The sequence below is a fragment of the Xiphias gladius genome, chromosome 14 (genome assembly GCF_016859285.1).
Source record: "Xiphias gladius isolate SHS-SW01 ecotype Sanya breed wild chromosome 14, ASM1685928v1, whole genome shotgun sequence".
NCBI lineage: Eukaryota > Metazoa > Chordata > Actinopteri > Istiophoriformes > Xiphiidae > Xiphias > Xiphias gladius.
This window is the reverse complement of record NC_053413.1, coordinates 2,296,786-2,322,276: the sequence shown is the minus strand read 5'-3', so window position 1 is coordinate 2,322,276 and position 25,491 is coordinate 2,296,786. Positions and strand designations below refer to the sequence as shown.

The following is a 25,491-nucleotide window of genomic DNA, read 5'->3' as shown; positions in this document are numbered from 1 at the left end:
AGCTACAACAACCTCTTTCATAATGGAACATCGAAAATTCGCTATGCAACCATGGACACGCCATTTGATTAAAACTCAAAAGCTTCGTAATTTGAAATCATGAATATCTTTAGATTAGTCTGAACACATATGATGTCGATCTGATTAATTCTCTAGGCGGAGTTCGTCAAAGTATAACGGCTGTAAATGGCAAAAAGTGCAGCAAAATTCAACTCTGTATTTTCAAAATGGCTGACTTCTTGTTGGGTTTAGGGTATGGCTCCAAGAAGGTTTTTTTGTAAGTCTTTGGAAGTTACATGTGGCTACTAAATTTTATACATGTATAAGAAACGTACCGCGAGGGTTACTTTGTTGAAATTTTGTAGAGGGTGTTATCGAGCCATTTTGCCACAACGATTTCTGAGGCCCATATCGGATATCAATTCCTGCCACTTCTGATGCATGTACCCGGTGTCATGAGTTTCTGAGCCCCCCTAACACCTATACAACAACTTCCTGTTTCATGGTAAAACATACAAATTTGCCATGCCACCAAGGCAACACCGTTCGATGAAAAATCACAATTTTCACAATAGAGCATCATCAAGGTCTTGAGGATTCTCTGATCATGTTTGAGGTCCTTGTCGTGCTAAAAGGTGTACTATCACCCCAGGCTCAGGTCGCATTCACCTTGGAGAATGTTTTCTTCAAGGACATCTCTGTATTTGGCTGCATTTATCCGCCCCTCAATTCTGACCAGTCTCCCTGTCCCTGTCCCACCACCACAGCATGATGCTGCAACCACCATGCTTCACCGTAGGGATGGTATTAGATGACAGAGTGTAAGTAAGTATGTAAGTAAATTTTACTATATTTATATAGCACCTTTCAAGAACAGATGTCACAAAGTGCTTCACAATAAAAGAATAAAAAAAACAGGTAAAAAGAAATTAAAAAAAACTAAATAAACAAAAGCAAGTCTAAACAAATGGGTCTTGAGCTGCTTTTTAAAGGTGTCAACAGTGTCCACAGTTCATAAGTCCAATGGGAGAGGATTCCAAAGTTTTGAAGCTACAACCTCAAAAGCACAGTCTCTTTTTGTCTTGAGCCTGGAGTGAGGAACAACCAATAAACCCTGATCAGAGGACCTCTGACTTCTAATGGTATTATATGGCTGTAGTTGCTCTTTAATGTAGGCAGGTGCCTGCCCATGCAGGGCTCTAAACGTGATTACAAGAAGCTTGAACTGGATTCTGAATTTGATGGGAAGCCACTGTAAAGAAATCAGAATTGTTACTTGAGACCTTCTGGATGACTTGGTCAGAAGCTTGGCCGCAGCATTTTGGACCAGTTGTATGCGCTTTAGGGATGTCTTGCTTAGACAGCTGAAAAGTGAAGTGCAGTAACCAAGCCTGGAGGAAATGAATGCATGTATCTATCAGCTACGGACACAAAGGACCTGAGTTTAGCAATGTTTTTCAGCTGGTAGAAACAGGAGCAAACCAAACAATTTACATGCTGGTCAAGAATCAAGCCTGGCCCAAAGAAACACCTAGATTATGGAGAGTAGTTTTAACAGAAGAAGACAGAGAGCCAAGACTGTCCATGACCTTTGAGATAAAGCCATCTAGGGCACAAATAACAACTTCTATTTTGTCAGTATTCAGCTGTAGACAATTATCAGCCATCCAGTCTTTATAGAGTTGAGGCAATTTAATAGAACAGATAGGTTTTTGATAAGTTTTGAGGCATGAATGAAATGTATAATTGAAAATCGTCTTCATAACATTGGTAGAAGATGCCTTTAGAATTTCTTATTATCTACTAAAGAGGAGGCAAATACAATTCAAACACCATGGGGCTCAGGAGAAAGCCCTGTAGAACACCACAAAAAAGAGATTCAGTTGATGAAGCATACTGTAATTATGAACTGTAACTGAGAAAGGCCTGTGTGACAGGTAAGAGGAGAACCAATTCAAAGCTGATCCAGAGATGCCCATTCACTGGCTGAGCCTCTCAACCATTATGCGATGGTCCACAGTATTAAAAGCTGAGATCTAATAATACCAATACGGAACATTCTCCTGCATAAGCCTGCATTAATAGATAGTTGGAGACTGAGAAAAGTGGTTTCTGTTGAATGCCGCCAACAGAAACCAGACTGAAACTTGTTGAAAATGTTGTGCTCATCTAACAGCTGTAGGCTGTTAAGCTGCTTAGCAACTTAGCAACCACTTTTTCCAGGACCTTAGCTTATAAAAGGTAACTTATGGGCCTGTAGTTATGGGGAAAGGAAGGGTCCAGATTCGTTTTTTTGAGAAGTGGTTGAACAGGGTCTAGTTAGAAATAAGATGTGACATGACCATGACCAGTGAATTATTGAGTTTAGAGAGTACACATGGACCAATGAAGGCCATAACATTTTTAATAAAGAAGTGGGTAAAATGTCATGGGGACTAGAAGAGGTTTTCATAGTACTGACCAGATTACTGAGGTGTTGTAGTGAGATTTGTGATATTCTATCAAAATTGTTGGCCGAGAAGTGCAAGGTAATGGTGGTAAAAGGAGGGAATGAGTTTTGCTCGTATGTTATTTATCTTATCAGCGAAGGAGAGAAATTTGTTGCACTCATCAACTTAAGAAATTGGAACAGCAGGTGATGTAGGGGAGACAGTGTTATTGATGAAGCTCTGTGACCAATTGGTTGCTGGTAACCTTCCTGACCATGCCCTTCTTGCCTGATTACTCAGTTTGGCCAGATGGCCAACTCTAGGAGGAGTCCTGGTGGTTCCAAACGTCTTCCATTACAATTATTGAGGCCACTGTGCTCCTGGGAACACTCAAAGCTTCAGAAATAGTTTTATATCCTTGATCTATGCCTCACCAGAATTTTATTGCAGAGGTTGAAAAAAAAAGTTCCTCGGACTTTATGGTTTAGTCTTTCTCCTGAGATACAGTGTGAATTGTCGGACGTTATAGGTGTGTGCCTTTCTAAAATACGTCCAGTCAATTCAATTTTCCACAGGTGGACTCCAATCAAGTTCTAGATACATCTCAAGAATAATTAAAGCAAACTGGATGCACCTGACTAAACCCTGACAGAAAGACTAAAAAAAGAAAATCACACAGTGTGAAATTGAAGTTCTTGTTGGGGAGGCTGAGACAAGAAAAAAAAAAGAGTTGAGTAGTGACGGGGATGGAGGGGGACACCAAAATAACTGAGGTACATAATTGTTATTCCCTTGTTTGAAATGAGTGTAGACCAAATGCATTCAAATTGTGTTTACACATTTATGTACAAAAACAATTTAGACTCCATTCACAAAAACAAGTGGGTCTTTATTCAAGAAACCAATTTGTATTTGTTGTATTTGCTGCATGTTTCACCAGGGTCAGTAGTACTGCAGCTGAGAAACTGTGCACCCAGCGTCTCCACTGCAGCTCGTGCGTCCCAACCCTCCAGCAGCATCAGTGTTGTCACAGATGTAGTCCTACAGATGCAAAGGGACACAATTGACTCTATCAATGAGGTTGCCAAGGAACTAAGGGAAATAAAAATGTGATGCGCGACAATGCACTATGTCACACATTGTACAATGTTATATCATTACACAATTACTGAATAAAGTTATTTGTTTCCATACCTCTTGTGTTCTTACAAGGACTCATCACATCCACATGCTGGCGAATGGCAGCAACGTTTGGCTCAAATGCCTAGGGATAGGGGTTTGGGCCAACACAACCAACAGCATCAGGGAGTAAAGCCTCTTCCTTTCCAAACACAGTTACAAAGTTTTTTCTCTGTTTTACATTTCAAACAGTGAAAAAACTAAAAACTAAAAGCCCTTACAAATAAACACATTATGAAACACAATATATGATTTATGATACCATATATATGAAACTGTGGAGTCATATCTGCCTAGCTGAGGCATCGAAAAATCACTGTAAACGTAATTTGTCCCTGTTCACCTCATTATTTATGAGTATAAATTTCATAACATGCAAGTACTGTTTGATAATTACAGAACACATTTGAAGAGTTCTCTTGCAATAACAAATATCTCCATTTGTATTTATTATCCTAAATCGTATGTTTTTTTGAGTGCTGGGTCTAGGGAGAATCAATCAAAGACGTTTTTGTGTAGTCATTGTTACAAAGGCTTTTATCCATATTTGCAAATGAACTCTTCATATCCAGTTAGGTCCAAAAGTATTTGGAATGTGACAAAATCTTTGTAATTTTTCTATATAGGCTACCGCAATGGATGTGAAACGAATCCTTCAAGACATCATTGGAGTGTAGACTTTCAGCTTTAATTTAAGGGGTTTATCAAAAATATTGCATTAACCGTTTAGGAATTACAGCCATTTTTAATAAATAGTCCCTCATTTTCAGAGACCCAAAAGTAATTGGACAATTGACTGACAATCAGTTACATGGCCAGGTGTGGCCTGTTCCCTCATTATTTCATGAAAAATTAAGCAGATAAAGGGTCTTTAGTTGATTCGAACGGTTGAATTTGCATTTGGTAGCTGTTCAATATGCAGTCCAAAGAGGTGTCCATGCAAATAAAGAAAGCCATAATTAGGCTGAAAAAACAAAACAAACCTATCAAACAGATAGCTGAAACAATCAACAAATTGGTACATTCTTAAAAAGAAGGAATGAACAGGCGAACTCTGCAACACCAAAAGGCCTGGAAGACCACGGAAGACAACTAAAGTGGATGATTGCAGAATTCTTTCCTTAGTGAAAAAAAAGCCATCCACAACATCTAGCCAGGTCAAGAACACTCTTGAGGAGATAGACGTATGATTGTCAAGAGTCTATAATCAAGAGACACCTTTGTGAATGTAAATGGCGTGGGTTTACCATAAGGTGCAAACCAATAGTAAGACTCAAGAACAGAAAGGCCAGATTAGACCTTGCCAGAAACCCACTAAAAAAGCCTGCCCAGTTTTGGAATAAGGTTCTTTGGATAGATGAAACCAAGATTAACTTGTACCAGAATGATAGAAAGAGAAGAGTATGGAGAAGAAAAGGAATGGCTCATGATCTAAAGTATACCACATCATCTGTCAACACAGTGTTATGGCATGGGCATGTATGGCTGCCAATGGAACTGGGTAACCATTGTTTGTTTATGATGTGACTGCTGATAGAAGTAGCAAGATGAATTCTGAAGAGTATAGGGCTATACTATCTGCTCAGATTCAGGCAAATGCTGCAAAACTGATAGTGCTTCACAGTACAGATTGATAATGACCCAAAACATACTGCGAAAGCAACCCAAGAGCTTCTCAAGGCACAGAAACGGAATATTCTTCAATGGCCAAGTCAGTCACCTGACCTCAACTCAATTGAGTATGCTTTTCACTTACTGAAGACAAAACTGAGGAATGAAGGACCCACAAAGCAGCAACTGAAGGAGCCTGCAGTAAAGGTCTGGCAAAGAATCTCAAGGGAGGAAACTCAGGATTTGGTGATCTCCATGGGTTCCACACTTAAGGCAGTCATTGATTGCAAAGGATTTTCATCCAAATAGTACAAAAAATCCTTATATTTATAATTATGTTGGTTTGTCCACTTAATTTTGAGCCTCTGAAAATGAGGGAATGTGTACGGTAGTGATCTTTCTGTTACTTACGATGTGCTGACGTTCTGAGGTAAGCATATTGTGTCATTTCCTGTTGGGGGTGTTTGTTTGACTGTTAGCGAGTTTTGCTGCTCTGCCTCTATCCACGCTATTCAGATCAACCAGTTACTTTAGCTTAGCAGTTGGCGATGGCTTCTCTCTCTCCTTCTCCCTCTACTCCTGTCTCTTGCTTGGTGTGTCTTATGTTTAGTCATTCCTCTGCCTCCTTTAGCGATAATGGCACATGTAGTAAATGTAGTTTATTTGCAATGATGGAGGTGAGGCTGGGTGAATTGGAAGCACGGCTCTGCACCATGGAAACCAAATCGTTAGCCACAGTAGTTAGCCAGCCCCCAGTAGCCCGTGCTAGCCGACCCACTGTAGCTCCTACTCTCCCCTGGCAGCTCCAGAGCAGCTGGGAAGCCAGGGCGGCTGGGTGACTGTCCATAACAAGAAGCGTAGACACTAGGTCACCACCAACCAGTTCATGTTTCAAAAAAAGATACTCCCCACTCAGCGACACACCCGCTGGGAAACCAACTCTGGTTATTGGTAGCTCTATTTTGAGAAACGCGTCACCGGTGACCATATTCTATACATATTCCTGGGGCTGGATGGGCCACATAGAATCCTATTTTAAACTGCTGGCTAAGGATAAATTTTCATATTGTAAGATTGTTATTCACGTCGGCGGAAACGACACCCGATTACACCAATCGGGTCAGTCGAGGTGGTGCCCAGCAAATGATGTGGGCTTCGTAGATAATTGGCAGACTTTTTGTGGAAAACCTGATCTGATTAGGAGAGATGGCATACATCCCACTTTGGATGTAGCAGCTTTCATATATGGAAATCTGACTGAGTTTATTAGTAGACCAAAACCATGACAACCCAGAGTTGAGACCAAGAGGCAGAGTTGCAGTCTTACACGCTTCTCCGTGCTTTCATTACAGCAGTCACTCACCCAAAACCCCATAGAGACTGTGTCTGCCACCTAGGCACCAAAATTAATTAACTCAAAAACAAAAAGAAGAGGAGTTGTACATAAAAACCTAATAAAAATTAAGACCACCTTTGCAGAAGTACATTATTGGAGATTTAAATGTGGACTCATAAACATTAGATCTCTCCCATCCAAAGCTGTATTAGTAAACGATCTAATATCAGATCATCATATTGACATATTTAGTCTCACTGAAACCTGGCTGTTTCATGATGAATATGTTAGCCTTAATGAATCCACTCCCCCCAGTCATATTAATAGTCATATTCCTCGAGGCACCGGCCGAGGCGGTAGAGGTGCAGCCATTTTCAAATCAAACCAAATAATCAACCCTAAACCTAAACTCAATTATAACTAATTCGAAAACCTGGTTCTTAGTCTTACACATCCATCATGGAAAACTTTAAAGCTTATTCCATTTGTTATAGTGTACAGCGCTCCTGGCCCATACTCTGAATTTTTATCTGAATTGTAACAGTTTTTATCAGGTTTAGTCCTTAGTACAGTTAAAGTAACTGATTCAATTAAGTGATTTCAATATTCATGTGGACGTTGATAAGGAGAGCCTTAGAACTGCGTTTATCTCTTTATAAACACACCCTTGATCTTGTTCTGACTTACTGCATCGAAATTGAACATTTAATAGTCTTTCCTCTTTTATCGGACCATTGTTTTGTAACTTTTGAATTCCTAGACAAAAATGTCTTTGCTAGATGTCTATCTGTTAGTGCTGTTGCTAAATTTAAGGAAGTTATTCCATCAGCACTTAATGCACTGCCATATCACAAAATAATAGCGGACTTGTATACTAACTTTAGACCCTCCCAAATTGATCATCTTGTTGATAGTGCTGCAGGCTTAGTGAGAATGATATTGCCCCTCTAAATAAGAAGATGATAAAACAAAGGAGGTTAGCGCCATGGTTTAACTCCCAAACCCACATATTAAACCAAATTACGCCAAAACTTGAAAGGATATGGTGTTCTACCAAACTGGAAGAATCCCACTTAGCCTGGCATGATAGTCTTAAAACATATAGGAAGGCTCTCTGTAATGCCAGAGCAGCCTATTACTCATCTTTCATAGAGGAAAATAAAAACAACCCTAGGTTTCTTTACAGCACTGTAGCCAGTGCTGTGAAGAAAAAATTCTAACTATTAGAGATGAAATTCACCACCTCCTGCCCTCAACTGGTACCAATTTATCTTCAAACAGAGGAACCTTGGAAACAGCTGTAAAACCTGATATATACTTAGACAGATTTTCTCCCGTTGACCTTAGCCATCTAACCTCAACAGTGCCTTCATCTGAACCATCAACCTGTTTCTTAGACCCCAATCAAACTAGGCTGCTTAAGGAAGTTTTAGCCTTAGTTAGCACCTCTTTACCAGATATAATCAATATGTCTTTATTAACAGGCTACTTACCACATTCTTTTAAAACAGCTGTAATTAAACCTCTCCTTTAAAAGCCTACACTTGATCCAGAAGTTTTAGCCAACTATAGACCCATATCTAACCTTCCTTTTCTCTCTGAGATCCTTGAGAAAGCCATCCCCCACCAGTTTTTGGTTTTTACATATTTATAGTTTATTTGAGGATTTTCAGTCGGGATTGAGAGTGCATCATAGCACAGAGATAGCACTGGTGAAAGTTACAAATGACTTTCTAATTGCATTGGACAAAAAACTTGTCTCTGTACTTGTCGTGTTAGATCTTAGTGCTGCATTTGATATCATTGACCATCATATCCTATTATAGAGACTGGAACATTTAACTGGCATTAAAGGAATTGCTCTAGGATGGTTTAAGTCCTATCTATCAGATTGATTTCAGTTTGTGCATGTTAACGATAAATCCTCCATATACTCAAAAGTTAGTCTCCAAGTTCCATAAGGTTCTGTGCTTGGACCAGTTCCATTCACTTTATATATTCTTCCTTTGGGCAATATTATTAGGAAACACTCCATAAACCTCCATTGTTTTGCGGATGATACCCGATTGTATTTGTCAGTGAAGTCAGATGAAACCAATCAGGTAGCTAAACTTCAAGCATGCCTTAAGGATTTTAAGACCTGGATGACTAGCAACTTTCTTCTTTTTAACTCAGACAAAACTGATGTTATTGTACTTAGACACCAACGACTCAGAAACACATTATCTAATGATATAGTTACTCTAGATTGCATTGCCCTGGCCTCCAGCACCACTGTTAAGAATCTTAGAGTTATCTTTGATAAGGATATGTCCTTTAACTCCCAAATAAAACACTCTTCAATGACTGCCTTTTTTCACCTACCTAACATTGCAAAAATCAAGCACATCCTGTCTCAAAAACGATGCAGAAAAACTAGTCCATGCTTTTGTTACTTCTAGGCTAGATTATTTCAACTCCTTATTATCAGGCTGCCCCAACACATCTTTAAATACTCTCCAGCTGATCCAAAATGCTGCAGTGCGAGTACTGACAGGAACTAGGAAAAGACATTACATTTCTACTGTGTTAGCTTCTCTGCATTAGGTCCCTGTAAAATCCAGAATAGAATTTAAAATCCTCCTCCTAACCTACAGAACCTTTAATAGTCAGGCACCATCATATGTCAAGGAGCTCATAGTACCCTATTACCCCATTACAATACTGCACTCCAAGAACACAGGCTTACTTGTGGTTCCTAGAGTCTCCAAAAGTACAATGGGAGGCAGAGCCTTCAGTTATTAGGCTCCCCTACTCTGGAACCATCTTCCAGTTTGGGTCCAGGAGGCAGACACCCGCTCCATGTTTAACAGTAGGCTTAAAACCTTCCTTTTTGATAAAGCTCATAGTTAGGGCTGGCTCAGGTCTGGCTTGAACAAACCCCTCTTTATGTTGCTATTGGCCAAGACTTCCGGGGACATTATGCACTGAGCTCCTCTCTCCTCCTCTTCCTCAACATCTATAAGCATCTATATCCCACCAATGCTCGTTACTAAACTGACTCTCTGCTATAGTTTTGTGCTTTCTCGTCTCTCTCCTCCCTCCTCCTGTGACTTTCTGCAGGTATTTCTGCTCCTAGTGCTGCAGAGTCTGGCTCTGTGACTGTAAACCACCTACTGCCCCCATGATCCTGCTCAACACCCACTGCCTCAATTATTATTAATATAACAATTATTATTATATTTAGTCTTATTTGTATTATTATTCACCTTATTATTAATATTATCAGTTTATTATTAGTCTCATTATTATTATACATCTTTATGTGGTACCTGTACTGTGCTATGTTTGCTGTCCTCCCATCTGCCCCCCCATCTCTCTCTCTTTCTCTCTAAACCAGCCGGTTTCTACCTGTTAAAAGGGAGTTTTTCCCTGCCGCTGTTGCCAAGTACTAGCTCATAGGGGAATGCTGGGTCTCTAGAAATATAACTCTATCTAGTATGGTCTAGACCTGCTTTATATGAAAAGTGCTCTAAGATAACCCCTGTTATTATTTGGTGCTATATAAATAAAATTGCATTGAATTGTATAAAAAAATGCTGTTTTTCCTACAAAGTTAATGCAGTATTTTTGCTAAACCCCTTGAATCAAAGCTGAAAATCTATACTTCAATCACATGTTGATGGCTTTGTTTCGAATCCATTGTGGTAGTGTACAGAGGCAAATTACGAAAATTGTTTGATATGTATGATATGTGAGAGGTAATATTCTGATTTATTTGCACAATTGTATCAATTTCACACAGTTTCTCGCGTTTTATCCCATCAGGATTTATCCTGCCATCAGGGTCGCAGTTTATCATTTCTCCAGTTTATGTGTATACGCATGGGTCAGTTACTGTGGGGGACCACGCATTCTTCCATCAACTTTTTTCTAATTTATAAATCCCACAGTGTGCTTAGAAAGTGGCAAACGCCTTCCCTTGTTTGTATGCAACATGTGTAAATGAGGCCCCTGGAATTTTTTTTGTTTGTGATATTATGTATCGCATCCGCTCAGTCACCTTCCCGAGTGTCCCAGCCATCTGGTCCGGCTCAGGCTGAGACAAATCTTGTCGTGTATGGAGACAACATCTCAGATCCAGAGTTCTTGCTGGTTGGAGACACAATGTCAGCTTTGTGGAACTCCCCACGGGCTTAACAGACTGTTTTTCAGGTGCGAAAAATCTTCTTCATAGCCCAGTACATCCCTGCAATTATTGAGCGTCAGGCATAAACAATAAAACTTCAACATAATATTGAGCTTCTTGCCGTAACTGCCGAAAGTCTGGGTAAAAAATGTATAATATCTGGGCCCATTCCAACTTAGAGAAAGGGTGTGAAGGTTTTAGCTGGCATTTTGGTTTTAATCAGTGGCTTCAGGTGCTATGTTCTGCCACGAGTTTCAGCTATTGATCAAGTTGATGTATTTTGGAATAGGAGAGGCATATAAAAGAGATTTTTTTTTGTCAGGGTGAAGACCACCCTGACAAAATAGACACAAATTTGCTCACAGCAAAACTTGTTTCTTTTATGAACAAGACCAGGCCATAATGACTGTCCAGTACATCCCCTCCTAGTCAGTTTGCAGATGATTGTCAGCTGAACAAGATAAAGACCATCTGTGTTAGGAGACAAACCGCTGTGCAAAAAGAGCAGCAGCTGTTATTTTCCAATACAGATTTATTCAATTTAATCACAATTCCTTCCACTTCTTTGTCAACTCTGCCTAAGCAATAGTGGTTGGCTCTTCTTAACATTGGATCAATTGTAAACAAATCTTTTGTATATAAAGATTTCTTCATGATCATAGAAACTTAGCTGACACCTAATGATCATACTCCCCTACTTGAAGCCAGCCCACCTGGTTATTGTTTCCTTAACCAGCCTAGACAAACAGGCAGGGGTGGTGGGGTTGGCCTTTTATACAAAGAAAGCTACGAATGCTCGAGCAATGATCTGGGGCCATTTATCTCTTTTGAAGCCCTTCCTTTCCTGACTAAAGGAAAATCTCTGTGTCTATGCTTGATTGTGAATAGACCACCTAGATATGATCCTACTTTTATCAGTGATTTGCTGAATAACTGTCTTTAACTTTGTCTACATTTGATAAGTTGCTGATCCTTGGATCCTCCCTGGGCTGGGAGTTCTTAAACCTTATTAAGTATTTTAACTTATTACGTGCTTTCACTGGACCTACTCACTCAAAGGGTCAAACTCCTGATCTAGTCTTATTATAATAGAAAATGTATGGTATAAAACTTTATTGTATAAAGTTCCCTGATGTGTGTGTAATGACACCTGAATCTCTGACCACCAATGCCTTTTGTTTAACATGGTGTTGCCTTCTGTTGCCTGTAGCACAGTCCCCACAGCTAGATCTAGACCCTTTAACTCTGTTGAATAATTTTAACATGTTCCATCTTAGATGAAATCACTCCCTTCAAGACCAAGAAATCTACTCACTTCTCGATGCCCTGGATAAATGAAAACATTCGGGTACTGAAGCAAAAATGCCGCAAGGTGGGGCATTTGTTGAAAGCATCAAAACTAACAGTTCATCTGGAATGTCTCCGGTCTCTGTTTAAGACTTTTAACACAGGGGTTAAAGATTCTAAAGCTAAACGTTTTGCTCAAGAACCCAAGAATGTTGTTCAACATTGTGAGCCATGTCATTGATCCTCCCCTGAGCCAGATGCCAACCCAGTGAAATGTGAAGAATTTCTCTCCTTCTTGACTCAAAAGATCAGTAATATAAGAAGTTCCATTTTCCTCCCCAGATTCTCCAGTTATTGTTGAGAAGCCCTGTACAGTTTCCCTCTGATCATTTAATCAAATTTCTCCATCTTTGCTCAATGATATAGTATTGACAATGAAACCCTCAACCAGTCCTTTACATATTGTTCCTGTAAAATTTTTAAAGGATGTTTTTAACACAATGGCTCCGTCCATTCTTCAGATTTTTAACTGCTTGCTGTCGACATGCTAGGTTCCTGAATGTTTTAGAACTGCTCTTGTTCAAACACTTTTAAAAAGACTCTCTCTTGATTCCTCTGATTTTAACAATTTCCAAGCTGTAATTTTTAACTTATGTTTTAGAAAAGATTGTAGCAGATCAGCTTCAAGCTTTTATGCATGAAAATAATATTTTTGAGAAATTCCAATCCGGTTTTAGAAAAAACCATAGTACAAAACTGCTCTTTTTAAACTTTTAAATGACTTATTACTGTCAACTGATGCTGGCCATAAAATCCCCTTGTTCTCCTGGATCTAAGCACAGCATTCAATACCACTGGCCATGATAGCCTCTTGGACCGTCTTTCAACCTGGGTGGGTATCAGTGGCACTGCTCTACAATAATTAAAGTCCTACCTAAAAGACAGGTGTTTCTGCACTGGTATCGCTGATGCCAGGTCAGCTGCAGCAGGTTTTCACTGTGGGGTGCCCCAAGGCTCGGTGCTGAGTCCAGTCCTCTTTTCCATTTACATGTTCCCTCTTGGCCACCTTACACATAGACATAATATCAGATCCTACAAACGATAATCAGAACACTGTCAATCTGCTAAAGTGCCTTCATGACATTCACAAATGGATGTCACAAAATTTCCTTCAGTTAAATGCTGACAAGACAGATATTAGTCATAGGTTAGTGCGAATCCCCAAATATCAAACAGTCTTGGTTCACTGTCTCATTCAATAACTCAGCATTGCAGAAATCTTGGTGTCATTTTTTATCAAAATCTCACCTTTGACAAACACGTTAAAACCATGGTCCAATCCTGCTTCCATCATCTCAGAAACATTTAACAACGATTAAGCCATTTCTTCCTGCTAAAAATCTGGAGACTGTTATCCACATCTTCATTACTAGTCGATTAGACTATTGTAATTCCTTGCTCTCTGGCATCAGTAAAATATCCCTCTCCTGCCTCCAGCTCATCCTAAATTCTGCTGCCAGGATTTTAACTCGGACTAAGAAGTAATCCCATTTCACAGATTCTGGCTTCCTTACACTGGCTACATGTTGCTTTTAGAATTGATTTCAAGCGTTTATTGATTACTTACAAAGCCCTGAGATTCTTTGCCCCAAGTTACTTAGCAGATCTTCCGTTGCCTTATATCCTCTGCAAAGTCTGTCTCGTCTTTTAAATCACTGTTAAAAACCCACGTTTAAAATTGCTTTCAGTGATTCCATTTATATTTTATGACATTAGTTTGTTTTATAATGTGTTCAGTTTTATGGCTTTTGGTTTGTTTTACTCTCTTTGTAATTTAAATGTTTTTATGTAAATCACTTTGTGTTTTGAAAAGAGCTATATAAATAAAGTTTATTATTATTATTATTATTATTATTATTATAACTGTCAAAATTCTGCAGGATGTTGAAATCCTTTCGATTTAACATTAAAACTGTCTCTTCAACCATCTCTTTGTAGAATTGTCAGACAGCGTCTAATTTCCTCCTCTGTGGTGTCACCCATGTTCTCTATTGGACACTCCCCTTACTTCTCTTTCAGCCAGGGACAATGATTGGCCTAAAGCTACACGACTATATGCCCAGCCAATCTTTGTAGGAGCTTCATTGGTTGATATGTATGTGGATGCATATGCTTGTTGGTCTTTGATTTTTTCTGTTTTTTACCTGCCCTACTTAAAGGTTGTCTATAGTATGTTAGTAGTTTTATGCTGACCCTGGTGAAAGCCACAAGCCAAAATGCATTGGTCTAACAATAAAGTTGTTCTGTATACTACAAGTGTTGCTGGAGTTTTGACCCCTGAAATTGATTTTCCAACAATCACACTCACTTTACGCAGTGATTGATCTGTGTGAAAGTTTTCATTTTCCACCCTTTTTGTGAGAGACTGTCTGAGAGTGTGCGCCATTATCACTTTGTACAATTTATTGCTTGTCCCACTCTCCAAATGTGTTTCTACCCACAGTGAAGAGACGAAAACATCAGATCTGTATGGCGCAATGAGGAGACTAACCTTCCTTAAATTAATTCATGAAACAAACACTAATGTCATATTTCCCTCATGTTTACCAGATGGTTTTCTATCATTTAAGGTGTGACTGGCACCCTTTTAATTACGTCATATCATTGTGTCCTCTTCTTCTGCAGTCGTTCAATGGCACTGGACTGGAGAAATAGCACCACCAGCTGTTTATCTCGATGTGCTTAGCTCCTATTATTCACATAACATCAGCTGATAAAAACACATTCATTTGCATTTACTTTTGTTGATGTTCCTGAAATTAGGTTAAAATTTACCTTAAATTTAGATGGAAACCTGACAGTGAAACAATTTGGCTATTCAGAACAGGTATAACCTCTTTGGGCTTCAACTTGTTTGTTTCAAGTATAACCTGCCTTTATTCTACTAATGGGATCTTCTTCATGTACATTCACACATGTAAAAAGACTTAGCTAAGGAATCATCTTTCTATAGAAGGATCTAGTTGTGAATGCAAATTACAGAAACCTAGTTTTTTGTTTACATGACGTTTAAGAAATCAGATTACTTGAAAAAGCCATGTGTAACACAGTTACTTATTTTCAACTAAACAAGCTGTTTCTGAGATTTGACGTATATGCTTTTCCTTTTTTCCCCTCTACCAGCACATCTGGTTTAACTTCTTTGCTCGTGTTTTAACTTAATTTTACTTCGATTTTTCACATTTTGAGATTAAATAAAATGAATTGACTGTAGGTTGACTGTAGGTTGACAAAAAAAGCTTTGCTCAGGATCCACTTACCAGCTTTCAACTGCATCTTGCATTCTTCCTCAGCTAGGGTTGAAAGTTCCCGAAAAAGCTAATAAACTTGAACATTTTATCTTCTATTTTGATATTAGCAGTAATGACAGGAGGCAACAGTAAATGCTCCAATATGTTTAATGCATTCAGCTGACAAGTGAGGAGGATTTATCAAGTGACAAAAATCTTCTTTGCCATTAGACCTTTCTGTGTCTTTGTCTATGTGTAGATTCTGATAGGAGAGGCCATTCTGTACTGCTATCTGTCCAGGAGGTCATCAGCCACACAGACTGAGGCCAACATCAGTGCTGCAGGCTGTAATTTCAACTCCTACATTCGCAGGGCTGTGCGATTCATAGGTGGGAGGACACATGCATTATACCCACAACTGATTCTGTGCATGTTTTTAGTGACTGCAACAAACCACAGAAACACAAATAAACAAATGAAATAGCTCAGACATTAACATAACTGTCAAAAATAATTGTAATAAATGTATTATTTTTCACAGGTGTCCATATCTTCGGCCTGTGTGTGACAGCATTGATAACTGACATTCTCCAGCTGTCCACTGGTCAACACACCCCCTACTGGCTGGATGTGTGCAAACCCAACTTGACCCACATTAACATGTCAAGCTGTGATGAAGCTTTTATTCTGGAGGATATCTGCTCTGGACAAGACATCGGACTCATCAATGCTGGAAGGTAAAGCTTTCTATTACTGAGTGAGTGTGGGAGAGTTTTTGAAGGAACTAGTTACTGTGTCAGAGGAGTGTGGGTGTGGGTGTGTTGAGTTTGTTTGTGTGTCTATGGAAAGATTTTTAATGTCTATGTAGACATAATGTCACATCATAAATAAACAACACTGACCCAGTTCCATTGGCAGCCATACATGCCCATGCCATAACACTGCCTCCACCATGTTTGACAGATGATGTGGAATTCTTTGGATCATGAGCCATTCCTTTCCCTCTCCATACTCTTCTCTTCCAATCATTCTGGTACAAGTTAATTTTGGTTTCATCTGTCCAAAGAATCTTGTTCCATAACTGGGCAGGCTTTTATATATGTTTTCTGGCAAAGTCTCATCTGGCCTTTCCATTCTTGAGTCTTACTTGTGATTTGCACCTTACACCTCTCTATGAAGGTGTCTCTTAATGTAGACTTTGACAATGATACGTCTACCTCCTCAAGAGTGTTCTTGACCTGGCTAGATGTTGTGAAGGGCTTTTTCTTCATTAAGGAAAGAATTCTCCGATCATCCACTTTAGCTGTCTTCCGTGGTCTTCCAGGCCTTTTTGTGTTGCTGAGCTCGCCAGTGCATTCCTTCTTTTTAAGAAGGTACCAAATTGTTGATTTGGCCACTCTGGACCGCATATTGAGGGTTCCCATGAACAACTACCAAATGCAAATTCAACACTTGAAATCAACTCAAGACCTTTTATCTTTTAAGAGCCACTCACAATTGATCGCATGTATGCTCAGAGAGGGAATAGAAAATCAGAGATATAGATTGACCCTACATCTGCCATATTGTACGTTCTTTTAAAAAATTCTTACAGTTTAATCAGTGGTATGTTATTCTGCTGGAACATATAGAATTATCAATTTTTTAAAAGTTAATTTTATTGTATTCAATATTTAATAGTATCTGGAATTATTAAAATGGGAAATCAACAACATGTATAATTGATAATGTATAAATATAAATAATATATGTAATATATATATGTATATAATATAATTTTATATATAATATAAAAGGGATGAAATCATAGGAAATTGGCTGAAATGGAAAATTCTGTTGCAAGACATTCAGCTTTTAGGTATGAGAAATCATATAATAAGGAGTATTTACAGTGGCAAGAAAAAGTAAGTCAACCTTTACAATGATGAACAAACACAACCTACAGTATTTTAACGAATAACCCACAAATCATTGTATTGTTGTCTATACTGAATACATTTCAAACATTCACACAGTGTAGGTTGTAAAAGGTATGTGAACCCCTCAGATAATGACATCAACAAAAGCCACTGTAATTGAAATCAGGGGTTTGCAAACCTGGAGTCTCTTCAATGAAACCAGATTGGAGGTGTGGGTTAGAGCTGCTTGGACTTAAAAAAAAAACACTCACATTTTGAGTTTGCTATTCACTAGAAGCATCTGCTGATGTGAACCATGTCCTTACAAAAAAGAGATCTCAGAAGACTTACGATCAAGAGTTGTTGATCTGCATAAAGATGGAAAAGCTTATAAAGTTATCTCAAAGAGTTTAAATATTCATCAGTCCACACTCAGACTGTAGCTGTGGCTACTCTCCCTAGAAGTGGACACCCAGCTAAGATGACTCCAAAAGCACAGTGCAGAATGCTCACTAAGGTAAAAAAAAAAAAAAAAGAACCCAAGAGTAACAGCTAAAGCCTCCAAGGAATCATTGGAGCAGGTTAACATCTCTGTTCATGAGTCTACCATATACAAATCATGCAGCCCTGTAGCCAGAGAAAATTTCTTGGACGGGCATATGACTTTCCCGGCAGGCCCTTTTTTTGCATTCAGATAATTAAAAAACACAGTGGGAAATAATTTAAGTACTTTTGATATTTCCATTCCATTTTAACAATATTGGAATTCGGAATTCAAGAATTCAGGGAATTGATCAATTTTTTTCATAAAATTTTTGTGAGAGGCTGCAGCACCTGTTGCATTATGACCCTTATAAGATTCACAATATATTTTCAATGTGGTTTTCTTGCTAAACCACTTCATACAGTTTATTTGCAATTTAGCCCATAAAACTACGCCAGCATTGCCAGCATCATGACACGAAACAATATCACAGTATAAAAATGGCATAATTCAGAAGAAATCATGATGCCTACACTGACAGCATACAGTCATCATTTATGACAGTAACACACCTTTTAAATTCTGCTGTTGGTTGAGAGCTGGATTTGAACATTTTGTCCATACTGGAGAGGCTGTCTGAATGCGATTTAAACCTTCGCAAACAACAGATCCAATGACCCACAGACAAACTACTACAGGACACTGTACAGAATATAGGTAGCCACCTGGAAAACTTGTGTTGCTAGTAATAATGTAAAAAAGGATAGGCCTATTTTGGGTGACAGGGACCACGAAAGTGGGGTGTATGAGACAGTAAAAAAAAAAAATAATAATAATGATACACTTCAGCCACCCGGATATGAGGTTGCTGCAGCACCCTCAGCACCGCTACTTCTTGTGGCTCTGGCTGAGCGATATCTTAGTGTGGAAACTCTTCAGGAACAGTTGTGTCTTACATATATGGCACATCAACAAACAATCATAAGTCAAACACAACTTATGATTACTCACATACTCACAATGGCTTTTCACAAGTTGGACACACTAATTGTTAATCAGTGTAATGTTTTCTTTTAAATAAATTTTGGGAGTTGGAAGGGTGCATGACGGGTAGGCATGCAATACAGCATGGGTGGGCGTTGCTCCTCAAGGCCCCCCTTGGTGATGGGCTTGAAATCATTGTGCATGGTTACATGGAGCATGTCGTCCATGGCAGGACACAACGGAAAAAAACCCTACTCTCACTGTGTGCCTGAAGTTTGCCAAATAGCACCTTGACACTTCACAACACTACTCGGAAAATGTTTTGTGGACTGATGAAACTAAGGTAGAATTGTTTTGCTTTGCTGCCTCTGGGCCTGTACCACTCGCCATCCTCGAGGGGAAAATGAATTCCCAAGTTTGTCAAGGTATCTTACAGGATAATGTCAGGGTCGCTGTCTACAAGCTGAAGCTCAGTAGAAGTTGGGTGATTTAGCAGAACAATGATTCTAAACATCAAAGTAAATCTACTACAGAAGGGCTTCAAACAAAGAAAATCTGCCTTTTTGAGTGGCCCAGTCGGAGCCCAGACCTTAACCCAATGGAGATCTTGTAGAATGACCTCAAGAGAGCCACTCACGCCAGACCTCCTATGAATACAGCTGAGCTGAATTAGTTCCTTCAGGATGAATGTCCAAAGTTGTGCAGGTCTGATCCACAGCTACTGGAAGCAGTTGTTTAAGTTTATAGATGCCAAAAGAGGTTTGACCCTCTCACAAATATGAACATGGTTGTATTGTGGTTGCGTGCCAATGCTCAATGTCTGACCAGAATGGACAATTTAGTTGTTGAGCCTTGCTGGAAATCAGATATTCCTGGACTTTTGGTTTAAAAGGGGCTCTGTTTGATTACTATGGAGCTAATTTCCAAACAAACAAAACGTTTTACAAGTGTCCTACGATTCACTATCAAACACAGTATGGTTGGCAAATACAAAACACCATTAACAAACTATTGTATTTTGTTTTGCAAATACAAAACGTACCTATCAAACAAATACACTATGCTGCTGCCAACTACACTGCAAGCTGGAGCGAAGGCTGCTCTCAATATACAGCTCTGACTGCAAATGCCACTTCAACTCTGGAGACCAGTTTTCCTTTTCATGCAATTGTTAGCTTCAGCTTCAGTGGCAGCTTATTTGCCCAGGGTTTCTATTCCTCTCATCAGCACATGCATGTTGTAATCAATAAGAATACAGGAGGAGTCTGTCCTCTGGTTCACTTTGGCAAAACGTGTTGTTTGCTTAGCATAGGCCTGCTCTTATCATATGACAACATTTTTCAAGTTACGGGAAACTACATCCAACCAGCATCACTGTCATTCACTGAACATTATCTTCAGTTCCGCATTGTTTCATTTTAGCAGTTGAGCACAACTCAACCTGAGTGCAACTTGACAACTTAAATACGTTTATCATGTTTAATGTAAATTAATGTAGGTTACAGGTTTTTGCTTTCCCTCAAATCCCCCATCCATCCATCGATTATCTGCTGTATACCTGTTTATCCTTTGCGAAATTGTGCAGGGTTGTAGCCTATTCCAGCTCACATGGGATGACAGGTGGGGTACACTCTCGACAGATCAGCAATGTATTACAGTACTTGCTCAGTGAGACAGACAACCTTCCACACCCACATTCACGCCTAGAAGCCTTTTAGAGTCACCACATAAACTCACCTGAATGTCGTTGGACTGTGAGAAGAAATCAGAATACCCAGAGGAGATCCACGCAGGCAAGGTGACAGTGCTAACCACTGCACCACTGTGCCTTCCCCTCCGATCTCTTACTTAAAGATCAGACATATACTTGTAGTAATTTTGCCTAAAGTTTAACTGTGTTACAATGGTGTGTGTTCGCTGCTCCACTTTTACAGACTGGGTATCTCTGCTACAGAGACGTGTCAGTCAGTTAGACAGCTTATCTCTCCTAATGTTGCCTTAGATGTGATGGGTTATCCAGATAGCATTAGCCACAAGCCTGTTAGTTTAAGAACTAGCAAAGCCTTATCAACAGACGGTACAGAGTTTATCCCTGTTTGCCTTCATGCAAGAGCTATTAACCAGTTGTGTGGCCTGATCTGTAAGTCACCCCTCCCGACTGCAAACTGGTTTCCAACCGTGACCAGCCCCATTGGTAGTTCTATTGGCCTGCATGCCTCCTCCTCTGCCAACATGGTTAAACAAAATACGCTAGTAATAGGGGACTCTCACAATGTTAGATTAGCATCAACAGACGCTGTTTACTGTCTGTCCAGTGCCAGAGTTTACGACACAGAGGCAAATCCGAGGTTGCTAACATCACGTAGGGAGAAATAGGGAACTCAGGCATACTAGCTTTAGCAACATCGTAATCCAAGGCCGCACCAATAACATTAGGATGAAGCAATCTGAGATCAAAAATGCTTAGCCAGAACTTTTGAGTGTACCAGAAAGATGAAGAATTGATCTATTGTCTCTGTTCCCTTACCTGTGCAGGATAATGATGAGATGTGCAGTAGGCTTACTTCACTGAACTGCTTCCTGGCTCATTACTGTAGTCAGTACTTTTTGGTTTTGTTGATAACTTGACTTCTTTTTGGGGTTACCCCATCATGATGAAGGCAGACGGCTTTCATCCTATTTAGAGTTTTATATGTAGTGCATATTTGGAGTCCGCTAGCTTAGTTTGTCCAGTTTCCAATTTTTCCAGCCAGGGAAATCTTCACAGTGCAGACAGTCAGAAGTCTGGCTCCCTCCCCTACTTTATTCCTCACTTATTACTTACTCAAGTTCCCTTTTTCTAAATATGCAAATCACAAAAGTCTAATTATCATCCCCACCACTGGGGGTCCCTCAAAACACCTGCTGAAACCCTACAAACCCTACAAAGCAAAATATCTAAGGTAGTCACAATTTGTCCATACACCATAACAAGCCACCACAGTTGCCAGGTTAACTGAGGGGTGGATGTAAACAATAACCAAGACTGCATGTGAGAACTCCCTGGGAATTTAGTATGAATGTAGCCCCACGGCTAAATTTTAAATGTCTGGGCTGCAGAAACGTTCCATCCTGTTTGCCAGAAGTGTCTGAAACTCGTCTATGGTAGCAATGGGATCCGGAGTATCTTCCTGAAGCCATGTCTCTGTGAAACACATAACATTACACTCATGTAAGTCCCTCAGATTCCTCACTAGGGTCGATAGCTCATCCATTTTATTGTTCAACGATGTCACGTTGCCCATGACAATGAGAAGGGAGATGTGTCTTATATCTCCTCTGATCAGCTGATCCCTGGTGTAAACAATGCGACCGTGGAGTTGCTCTGTAATGGTAGCGTAGCTGAATGACTGAGGCTGTAGTTAGTGTTGGTTTTACACTAGGATGCGTTCAATTTAAATGTTTTTATGTTTGCACGTTCCTGACACACAATGAACACACACAAAATCCACTGCCAACTGAAATGATGTATCTACAAAGAGAGCGTTTCAGCCATGTTTTCCAGCCGTCTTTCTCATGTGCATGTGATGGAACAGATAGGCTGCTATTTTAATTAATCCAGCTGTCTACACAGACTGCGTACCGGCTTGCATTTCACATGCATTATATGCCTGTAAACGTAAAAGTGTATTTTTTATGCTCCAAGTCTGTTTTCCTGCATTTTACGTGCGTAACTTTTATGCTGACACTGTACAGATCAATTGAATGCCATGACTTGGAGTCCATAACTGAACATAAGCATTGTTTGCTATTACCGTAAAAAAAAAAAAAAACAACCTAAAAAGTAGCAGTCCTGATGAGTTCAGACAGCCTACAATACATTTCTCAACATTTGGAACACATTTCTACATTTTTGAGGAGCTGACACATACCACATTCAGCACAGATGTTGGATTAAAAAGACAATCTTTGGCACAAAGTTACATTTTACATCAGTTTACAACTAGCTCAACTAGCTTTTTGTTGTTGTTGTAGCATCAGCTTGATGTTTCTAGGTTGAAAAGTATCAAGAGCTCTGATACTTCCATAATACTTTCCATAATAATAATAAGCACAAGTCGTGCTCTGTATAGTCTAATAGTATAACTAAGCAAACTAGTCTTTGCTGTCAGTCTGTGTTTTAGATGAAAAAATATTGTATCAACAAGTTTTGAATAGCCACATTCAGACAACTATCAAAACTATCAGGATATTTTTTTATTAAGGCTCTGAACACCATTTCCTCTGCATAATTAAATTAATATTTTTTCGTTCATGTAAAGAGGATTATTATATTTTTAGCTTTAACAGATTAAAATACACTGTTTATTTTCTCTCAATATTTGCAGTTTGCAGTTGTGATATTATTGTGCATATGTGATCAGATATGTCTTAATGATTGCAGCCAATTCAATACACTTCAATTAAATTTATTTGAATCCAATACAGTTCCATTCAGTTGTATTCATATAGCGCCAAATCATAACATAAATTATCCCAAGGCACTTTACGGAGTAAGGTCAAGACCTTGCATTATCATAAATAGAAACCCAACGGTTCCCACCATGAGAAAGCACTTGGCTACAGTGGAGAGGAAAAAATTCCATTTTACAGGAAGAAACCTCCAACAGACCCGGACTCAGGTTGATCGGCTGTCTGCCTCTACCAGTTGGGTTGAGAGGAGAGAAATGAGGGAGAGAGGAGAAAGATGGGGGAGAGGGGGAGAGAGAACAGAGAGAGACCAGGAACAGCTGTATATACTGGTGTATTCAAGCACTGTCAGACTTGTTGTTATTAATATAATAATTATCATTATCATTATAACAGTGATACATATAGATGTAAAAATGTTATTCACAATAACAGTGGCAATGATAGCAGAACCAATTAATGATTAAAATAATAATTAAAGCTGCAAGCAGCATTGATCGGGCCTTTGCACCATCATGCGCATCGGCGGTGCATGTGGGATGCCGGTTGATGCAGCTATGCACTTTTGTACCACTGGAGCCTGTGAGAACGAATAGAGTGCGTGGTAGTGGTCATGACATTATGCACATTTTGTGATAATTCCTGTGTCAAGAATGTGGTGCTAAAGAACATGTACCAAACATGCATTATGTTGTTGTATATCAAATGTAGACAAAATCATGAAACTTTTATGTAAATAAAATAATGATTGTCACACAAGGTTTACTTCCTGTGGCCAGCAGGTGGTGCTTTTACTATGATTTAATATTGGCTGTAGCTGTCTTCAGGCCTAGACTCTTATCAAACATGTGAAGTTTGAGAAAGATCTGATGACGTGGATTTGAGTTACAACAGTTTCCGTTTTCATGCCAAAAACGTCGAAATTCAATGCCCCGCCAGGGAAACACCATTCAATGAAAACTCACAATCTCCACAATAAAGCATCATCAAGGGCTTTTTTGACCACATTTGAGGTGGATCTGGTCAACCCGCTAGGAGGACTACATCAAAGTATAAAACATTTCATTTCCCGTTGCTAGTAGGTGGCACTAAGACTACAACTGAATATGGGCATGTAGATGTGTTTAGGGCAGGACTCTTATCAAATGTAAAGTTTGGGGCAGTTTGGACAATGTAAGTATGAGTTACAACAACCTCTTTCATAATGGAACATTGAAAATTCGCCACACAACCATGGACAGGCCATTTGATGAAAACTCAAAAGCTTCGTAATATGAAATCATGAATATCTTTAGATTAGTCTGACCACATATGATGTCGATCTGATTAATTCTCTAGGCGGAGTTCGTCAAAGTATAATGGCTGTAAATGGCAAAAAGTGCGGCAAAATTCAACTCTGTATTTTCAAAATGGCTGACTTCTTGTTGGGTATAGGGTATGGCTCCAAGAAGGTTTTTTTGTAAGTCTTTGGAAGTTACATGTGGCTACTAAATTTCATACATGTATTAGAAACGTACCGCGAGGGCTACTTTGTTGAAATTCTGTAGGGGGTGTTATCGAGCCATTTTGCCACACCGATTTCTGAGGTCCATATCGGATATCTATTCCCACCACTTCTGATGCATGTACCCGGTTTCATGAGTTTCTGAGCACCCCTAGCACCTAAACAACAACTTCCTGTTTCATGGTAAGACATACAAATTTGCCATGCCACCAAGGCAACACCGTTCGATGAAAAATCACAATTTTCACAATAGAGCATCATCAAGGTCTTGAGGATTCTCTGACCATGTTTGAGGTGGATGTGGTCAACAGGCTAGGAGGAGTACATCAAAGCACAAAAACGTAATTTCCTGTTGCCAGTAGGTGGGGCCATGATTATATCTAAATTTTGGCATGTAGTTTCATGGTGAAACATCGGAATTTTCCATGCTGCCACGGACATGCCGTTCAACGAACACTCAATAGCTTTGCAATTTAGCATCGCAAATATCTATACATTATACTGATCAAATTTGAGGTCGATTTGATCAATCCTCAAGGGAGAGGTCATTAAAGTACAGTGCCTGTAATTGGAAAAACTGCCCCAAAATTGTACAATAAAATTCAAAATGGCTGAATTGCTTTTGTGTTTAGGATATGGCTTTTTTTGTAAATCTTGGGATAGCTTATGTGCCTATCGAATATTATAGATGTAGGTGAAACATACCGCAAGGGCTACTCTGTCAGTTTTGTAGGGGAACTATCAAGCCATTTTGCCATGCTCATATCCAAGACCCATAAAACATGTAAATTTTCAAAATGTCTGATGCATGTGCAAAGTTTCATGAGTTTTCAACCACCTTTAGCCCCTCAAAAATGCATTTCATTTGTCCT

At 39.3% G+C, this 25,491-nt stretch overlaps 1 protein-coding gene across 1 annotated transcript in view; it reads left to right on the top strand.

Moving 5' to 3' along the window:
• Positions 1 to 25,491, top strand: part of LOC120799224 (2-lysophosphatidate phosphatase PLPPR4-like) — a 65,218-nt gene that overhangs the window by 14,697 nt on the left and 25,030 nt on the right. Inside the window, exons 3-4 of the mRNA XM_040144211.1 lie at positions 15,560 to 15,689; positions 15,842 to 16,037. Of these exons, the coding sequence (XP_040000145.1) occupies positions 15,560 to 15,689; positions 15,842 to 16,037 (326 nt within the window). The remainder of the gene's footprint in view (positions 1 to 15,559; positions 15,690 to 15,841; positions 16,038 to 25,491) is intronic.